At 40.5% G+C, this 8,508-nt stretch overlaps 1 protein-coding gene across 1 annotated transcript in view; it reads right to left on the bottom strand.

The window, feature by feature from the left end:
- The window catches only part of ELP3 (elongator acetyltransferase complex subunit 3), an 81,295-nt gene extending 73,627 nt beyond the window's left edge, over positions 1-7,668 (bottom strand). Inside the window, exons 1-3 of the mRNA XM_004463147.3 lie at positions 7,504-7,668; positions 3,666-3,765; positions 2,439-2,577 (exon numbers count right to left, since the gene is read on the bottom strand). Of these exons, the coding sequence (XP_004463204.1) occupies positions 2,439-2,577; positions 3,666-3,765; positions 7,504-7,522 (258 nt within the window). The 5' untranslated portion in view covers positions 7,523-7,668. The remainder of the gene's footprint in view (positions 1-2,438; positions 2,578-3,665; positions 3,766-7,503) is intronic.
- Between the last annotated feature and the right edge of the window lie 840 nt (positions 7,669-8,508).

Genomic DNA, 8,508 nt, shown 5'->3' on the forward strand with positions numbered 1-8,508 from the left:
CCTTGTTATTAGTAGAATACTAAGAATAATAACAACCTAGGAATAATAATTGTAGTGTTCTCAGCAGAAAGAAGCGAAAAGCACCACCAAAGACATAGCATGAGTAAAGATACAGAGGTCAGAATGAACAACAGGTAGAAAATGACAATCGTGTACTTTTTTTTTTTTAAGTATTTGTGTTAACCATTTTGTAATCTTTCCCCCCCCCCTTATTTCCACCCCCTCCCCCTGCTCTGCTATCTGCTCTCTGTGTCCATTCACTGTGTGCTCTTCTGTGTCTGTTGTGTCTCATTAGGTGCTCCAGGAACCGATCCTGAGAGCTTCCAGAGTGGAGACAGGCCATCATTCTCTTGCTCCACCTCAGCTCCCCAGTTCCTGTCATATTGTCTCTTCTCTGTGTCTCTTTTTTGTTGTGTCATCTTGCTGCACCAGCTCTCCATGTGGGTGGCATGGCATCACTCTGGGGGGGTCTGTACTCCTGTGCGGGGTGACACTCCTTGCATAGGGGGGCACCCCTGTGCAGGGTGAAACTCCTTGTGTGCAGCAGCACTCCAAGTGGGCCGGCTTGCCACATGGGCCAGGGAACCCAGGGTATCGAACCCTGGACCTCCTGCATGGTAGGCAGAAGCTCTATCCATTGAGCCATATCTGCTTCCCTTCTGAGTTCTGAATTGCATTATGACAGGTGTTTTGTATTTCTGAGAGATCACTGGGGTGCCACACGTAAGCCAAACCAGAGCAGTTAGGCAATGACTGAAATAAAATCTAAACAAGAAATGATAAAGGTTAAAACATGGACAATGGTGGTAGAAATGGAAAATGATTTTCACTTTTTTTTGGGAAACTGAGCAGATGGTGACATCAGGAACTAAGGTGGACAGTAAAGATAAATGAACAAGTTTGAAGTTAGTTTTGACTATGTTAAAACTGAAGTTCTACAGGCAGTCAAAGGAGAAATGTCTAACAGACTATTTGACATGAGTCTGGAGCTTGGGGAGAGGTCAGGGCAGGGAGTCAGCAAATGGCAATACCAAAGAATATCAAACAGATGATTTTACCACAGAAAATATGTGCAGTAATGAGAACGTAGGCCCAGGACCACAGAAAACATTAACTCTTAAAAGAGGCAAGCAGAGTAAGAGGTATGAAAGGTGGCCAAATCTTTATTTTCCATTACACCAAGACCACAGATGATGCCTAAAAATCCAAAAGATATCTATAAAGCATGCTATTTAGGGATATGGAAGTAAATGCTAAAGAAACTGGCTAAGAGTTCAAAGTGGTTGCCCGGAGAGGGGTATGGGGTGACTAGCTTTTCTTAACAAGCCTTTAGAATTATTTCACACTTTCAAACTACACACAAACAACAACGATGGCAAAGAAAAAAACAGAACAAAACAAAAACACTTCCATAAAGTACAAACAGACTGGGATTGTGGTAGATTCCTATGAAAGTTTTGAGGTTTAATTAGAAACAAATGTAATATGATCACACGATCCTCGAAATATGGCCAGTAAACAGGTTAACACAAGCTGCATTTACTAGAAGTATAATATCCCAGTTTGAATAAACAAACTTGTTAGATCATATCAGGAACAAAGCCTTCAATTCTGGGTGACAGATTTTAAGATGGTCCAAATCCCATAAATTCTCCCCTCATGTCTCTCACACTTATCCTTCCTTTTATCCTATTCTTACCCTGCTCATCCGGCCTGCACTTTCCCACACCTTCCCCTGGCCCAAGGGCCCAGCGCTTCCCACCTTCCATTACTCTTCAAACCTGCTCCTCTCTACTTATTCAAAGGCAACTTACAAGTCAAGCAAGCTCCATGCTTTCTATGGGCTTTTTTAGACCTGTAAGTAAAGGATATCTCTATCCTCTGGACTCCTGCAGTGTTCACTCCTGCACCAATCATTTCACAATTACCACACAGATAACTACACTGTACCAATAACTATCGTTTTTTAAAAAAATTGATTTTTTAAAAAAGACGCTTTAGATTACGTAAACGTTACATCAAAAATATAGGGGATTCCCATAACCTCCCCCCCCCACTTTCCCACATTAATAACACCCTTCATTAGTATGGTATATTTGAATAACTATCTTTGAAAAGTACCCTTTATAAGTGTCAGTTACACTGAAAGGTACCAGCTTAAGATGGTCAATATTTATATTTTGGTAAGTCAGCAAACCTCAATCTATACTTTTAAAGAAGGTGTAAAACCATCATCTATTCCTTTAAGCACAATTAAAGTTTTTTCCTTTATGCTCTCTATAGCACTCTGCTCATGTCTTCACTAAGAGCATATCATAATAGATGGAATTTACCTGTCTGAATACCCTCCTCCCCATTAGCACGTGAGTGTTACATGAAGGCAGGGATTCCTGGAAGAACAGGTATACAACCAATAGTTCATGAACTGAACCACTCACCCCACTGGCAGTTCTGATGGGTTTTGCCTTTAACTTGGGGACCAAGACCTTCCGATACTGAGGTGGGACTGCAGCAATGATATCTACCAGGCGGGGCTGTGCTGAAAGGCCATATTTGGCAGCTGTCCTGGTTTTCACCCTGAAAGTAAACAGCTAACATTACTAAGGTCACAATATTTTAAAGACAAGCTACCAAAAGGATGACTGTTAAGTAACATTATTAATTCCTGCCACTTCCCCATACCTTCAACAGGAGACAACAGTGGCTTTAAAATTTGTGAATCTCAAGGAAACAGGAAAACAAAATTCATAAATGAATGACTTCATCTTCTTGCCCTGGTACTAGAAAGAATGAGTATCAGAGGACTACCGGGGAGGGATCCAGGACAATGACACAATGTAGGACTATTCAATATCGCTCCAGGTCCAAAAACTATTCTGACCCTACTCTTTTTTCAACCTCAGTTCTACTGACATTTGGGACCAGATAATTATTTGTTGTGAGGGGCTGTCCAGTACATTGCTGGATATTTAGCATCATCCTTGGCTTCTACCCAACCAGCAAAAATGTCCTCAGGTGTTGCCAAATGCTTCCTGGGGGGAAGGAAATCACTGCTGGTTGAGAACCAGTATTTTGAAAATCAAGGGTGGTTATGCAGAGCCAAATTAGGAAATAAAACATATTTTATAAAAATTCTTTCTAATATGAAATATTACATACATAAAAAACAAAACATAAAACATATAAATACACTTGAACAAACAAATGTAAAGCAACCACTTATGCAAACCACAACCCAAGTTAAGAAAGAGATGGATATAAAGTGAGGTAGCACAGAAAATAAGGGCATAGCTTCAAGAGACAGCTTAATTTCAAATCCCAGCTCTGCCAATTACCAGTTACTTACCATCATAGACTTTATCTAATTTCTCTATGGCCCATACTACTCAATAGTACCGACCTCATACAGTTTCTGAGGATTAACTCTGTAAGTACATTTAGTGCACTAAGAACAGCGCCTGGAATAAAGTAAGCATCCAATGAATATTAGAAGCTATTAGGATCATTAAGATATGAGGTCTGCCAAAGAGAAAAGAGTGAAAAAGGGGAAAACCTAAAATTCTCGAATACGAGAGAAAGAGAGAAAACAAGTAGTATTAGGTAATGTCATAAAAGAGATCTGCGACCTAAGAACAAGACTGCCCCTTCCTAAGAGAGCCACTTACTTATTCAGATCGATATCTTTGCCCTGCTCATGGGCTTCAATCAGTTGTTTAATAACATCGCCAACGGTCAGCATCATCAGCTCAGCAGGGCTGAGATCCCCTGAAAAGACAGTATTCAACGAAGTAAAAACCGTGTTATTCAGCAACTACTTTAAAATCTTATTTAATAGCAGTTTTCCATGACAAAATCATTCCTGCTATGCCAAATGAGTAGCCCAAGTTCACAAGGTGCTAACCCTCTACTGTTTACACTTTTGATCATATCATTTGTGTATCTAATTACAAACCTGATTTTACGTGTACGTGGGAAAAGTTCACTTTAGCAGCACATACACTAAACTAGAATGATAACTACAGCAAAGAGTGGGGACTAATACAAGGAGAAAGAACCTACAATGTGCTGACAATAGCAGGCAAACACCCAGCTATCTGCACTGCTGTTAGATGGTATGACTTGAGGAGGCAATGCAAAGAAAAAGACAGAAGAATGTTACGGAAATTACGTAAAAAAGGTTGAGCTTCCCTCCCTACTATAAGCTTTTCCCATGATAGGAGTCATCTCTAAGGAATATTAATTTGTAAATGTGCGTTTTTATTTCATATACAGGACATGTGCTAAAATGGCTACAGGTAAGAAATAAGATTCGCTCAGTTTGTTCTCAAACATATTTATGGATTATATAGTGGCATACACCAATTCCCTATGATATCTACTCCACCTAGCTAAAAGAAAATTTCAAGGGTAGGGAATACATAAGAATTGAGATAATAATGAAAACTAATGTTAATGAGGTCATTTTTCACCTGTATTTTTCAAAGTACTTTTATATTTCACCTTCTACATCAAGTCTAGGAGAATCATGTAAGGTATCGAGAGACCTGAGGAGACACTTACCAGTCAAGCGATTTACTCAAACTAATAAAATAATATCTAATTAATCTAATAATAATAAAAGAACCAGGACTAGTTCTTATCTAATAAAAGAACCAGGACTAGTTTCACATTCTATTATACAATTTGTAATCACTAATATTTGCATAATACTTTAGAGTTCAAAGAGAACATTCAGATCCATTATTATCTGATACTCAGAATACAGCGAAGTAAAGAGAAAAGGGATATTTGCTTACCCATGAGGATGCTACCAAGGGGTGGAGTTGGAACTCAAGCCCAGGTATTTGCAGAAGTATTGCAAAGCAGAGGGTTTTTTACCTGCCTACGGATGTTTATTCGTCTGTCTACTCTCAGTACATTCTCCTGGCAACTAGTGCTCCTCTTTTTACCCAAAAGGCGAGAGCAGGAAATGACATGTTCTGACATGACCCCATTCCCCACAATCACAGTTGGCTGGTTCAAAAGATGGACACCTATCCAAGTGAGGACAATCTGAGCCAGTCTCAAGGAAAAAATCATTGGTCTCTCTTCAGTGAAAGAAGCTGTGGCATATCAGCTTGGGAGCTTCCAGCAAGCAAGCTTCCTGCTAGTAGAGAAAGCTAAAGTGGAAAAATAACAAAGCACCAGAGAGAAGCAAAGATGAAAAAACCCTGGCAGTTATGGAATGCTTTCATTAAGAACTTACTTGATCTTATTTGAAACTGCACAACACTTTAAGGTAATTGTGGTTATGCCAATCTACAGATGAGAAAAATAAGGCTAAAGAAAGTTTAGAAATCATTGTAAATAGTATAGTCAAGACTCAAATCCAGTTTTTTTCACAACCTCCATACTTTTTCAACGGTACCACACTGTTTCTAATTTAGGCTAACACATAACACACTTTGAAAGAAATAAAAAAGTCTATTAACAAAGGTTAAATGCTTTCCAAACCATGTAATACAGCATTTCAGAGTACTGCAAAGGTGCCTAAGGGCCATGGAATGGACACAAGACTAATGGTGAAGTAGAGCGGGAAGAGGGGAAGAGGGGAGGAGAGGGAAATGAGGGCTCTCTTTTCCATTTCAACCAAAGCAGCCCTGCTTTCATCTGTTTATATATCAAGGTTCTGTGTAAGAATTTATTTGGAGGGGAAAAGGGGGTTCAACTGAAAATAAGATAGGATATAAAAGCATCAGTATAGCCCTTGAGAACATCAAGAATTAACTGGAAGAGTAAATTAGAAAAGGCTTCATGAAGGAAATGACAAAGGGGTGTTTAAACAAAGGACAGGATTAGGAAAAGCAAAACAGAGGGCAATCCAGAAGGAACAACACCATATATAGGTATTACCTATTTTTGTGTGAAGTGCACTTCATAACCAGAATACAAGCTTTCTGTCAGGATTTGATAAAGAACAGATTACAGGATCTGGCACACAAGGAAATGCTTACAGCTGTCTATTAAAATGAACTAGAGAGAACACTGGTGGCTAGGCAATGGCAATTAAACAATGCAAGAGACAGTGGAGAATAAAGAAGGAAGTAGTGTTTTAAGAAAATGAGTAATATTATTAGTATGAAGAATGATTCAGAAGATGAAAAGAATACATATAATCTTGTAAAATAATAAAGTTTAAACAAAGCTTCTTGAGAGGCAATATGACAAAAAACAAAAACAAAAACACATCTACAAGATGCAAAGGCAAAAAACTTTGACTTTAGGCTCTAGTACCTGGCTCTCAACCCCTAAAGCTGTATGATAATGTAAAGATCAAGTTCAGAGAACTTTCACTGTCTTATCTACAATATTGGGATAATATATACATACTTCGAAAGACCACTGTAAGAATCAACTGAAATCATGTATATAAAGCCAAATATTAGATATTGAGGAAGGCGGTTTAGAAGTGTGGTGATCAGAATGAGGAACAATTTCAAATAAGGACTAACAGGGCTTGATGACAGGTGACATTGGAAGAGTAAAGCTATGTGGACTGACAGACTGAGAAGGAGCGAATTAGAAGACAAAAAATTATTTTGAGGCCTGTAGAAATGGATGGGACAAGATAACCAATTGAAGGTAACTGAGAAACTTGGAGTTGTTGCTTGGAAAAGAAGTGGCAATTGATGCCATGAGGCATTATAGCATAGTGGTTAAGCACACCAATCTATTTTTTTTTAAAATCTTTACATTTTGGAACCATAGAGCCTATCTAAGCAATCAGCTTCACACTTCTTACAAATAATTTGGGGCTTGGAAAGTTATTTATCTCCTTGAACCTCAGCTTCATCTCTAAAATGGAGATGATGTCGACTTGTGAGTTACTATAAAGACTCAATAAAGGGTAGCTTCTATTATAATAACCAACATCAATATTGAACCAATTGTTCAAATGAGTGCAGAGATAAGGATACAACCAAGAGAAAATACCTGAAATTTGAGTCCATCCTGTTGAAAAACCAAAGGATGGAACTGCTCCGTTCTAACTCAGGCGGTATGCTACGATATGTAAATCACTGCACAACTATTCCACGGAATCCAAGAGTTTCAGAAAGGTTTAATTTAGCGTTGTTTTTTTAAACTTACACCTTCAAAAAATTCTTTTTTAAAAATCCACCTCAAATGTATAGCAGAACAAATCTTAAGAGTCCGAGATCACCTTAAATCCATCGGCCACGTTAATTCGAGGGCACACCTTAACAGGAAAACTATCGTCTATGCAAAAGACACCGGTAGCCGCCAAAGTGGAAGAAGGTAAGAGTTAGGCACCGAGGCTTGGTTTAAAAAGCACAGCAGGTAAAATGCGAAGACAGAGCGCAACAGACGAACCCCGGGTGCCAGGCGACTGGATCAGGCAGCGGTTCCCGCGGGAAAAGCGGAGCAGCATCCGACCCCGAGCGTTCGCCCTTTCCGACCACCCCCACGTTCCCGTCTCCGCTCCCTTGCTCTCTCCTACCGCACCTTTCCGCTTCTGCCTCATTTCTGTGCGGTAGAGTAGAAGTCAACACAGACCACGCAGCTACCAACGCAGACCCCGGGGACCGATAACAGCCACAAAGTACCTTCGGCCTGTCGTAAAAAGACGGCCAACCTAGCGTAAAGCTTTACCCAGAGGCCTTGCGCGCCAAGCCCCGCCCCCTCCCGCCCTCGGCCTGTGTCTCTTCGGCGGGGGAAAGGGGAGAGGCTGGCCTCCGGTGGTCCTAGCCGGGTCAAAATAACCGTGAGCGAAGAGCTTCTGAACGAAATGGCGGTTTGGCGTTTAAAAAATTCGACCTGGGCAGTTCGGCGATGGGACAAAGCTTATGCACAGAAGCTGCGCTAGGAAACCTTGCGTGTGGGTGTGGAAGGTCACTGGGTAAGGGTTAGAGACCCAGACGCTTCCCTGGGGGGGAGACTGAGCGGGAATTTGAATGGGGAGATACCCAGAGGATAAATTCTGTAGTATGGTGGCAACAGGTCAGAGCAGAGAAGGGGCAGGAATCCAGTACCAATCTGAGGTGCAAGGATTGGAGCCATTTGATCACATAGCGAGGTATCGCGAAAGTTGGGGGTCTGTCCAGGAAGACAACGGCACACATGCACAATACTTTGCCGTTTGGGGGAGGGACTTGAGACACCTTTTTTCTGAAACCCATCTATCTAGCCCCTTTGTTCATAGACCAGAAATTAAGATCCTCACTCATTAATAAAGACGGCAAGAAATTTTTTTTAAGGTGTAAGTTTAAAAACACACCCGTAAAGATTGTCTCCAGTTCCTTAGTTTCCACTAGAATTGAGGCAGTTTGAAGTTTTTGACTCCACCGCCACATTGAAACTGCTCTGGTCAAACTTTGTAACTTCTTGTCTTGCCGAATTCAATGGTATGTACTGTCCTTTTCTCACCCTAGTACCAATTGCCAAGTCATCTTCCTGGAAAGTCTTTCTTCTGTCTTGTGTAATAGACCCTACATTTTCTTGGTTTTTCAT

This window comes from Dasypus novemcinctus, chromosome 25 (assembly GCF_030445035.2).
Source record: "Dasypus novemcinctus isolate mDasNov1 chromosome 25, mDasNov1.1.hap2, whole genome shotgun sequence".
NCBI lineage: Eukaryota > Metazoa > Chordata > Mammalia > Cingulata > Dasypodidae > Dasypus > Dasypus novemcinctus.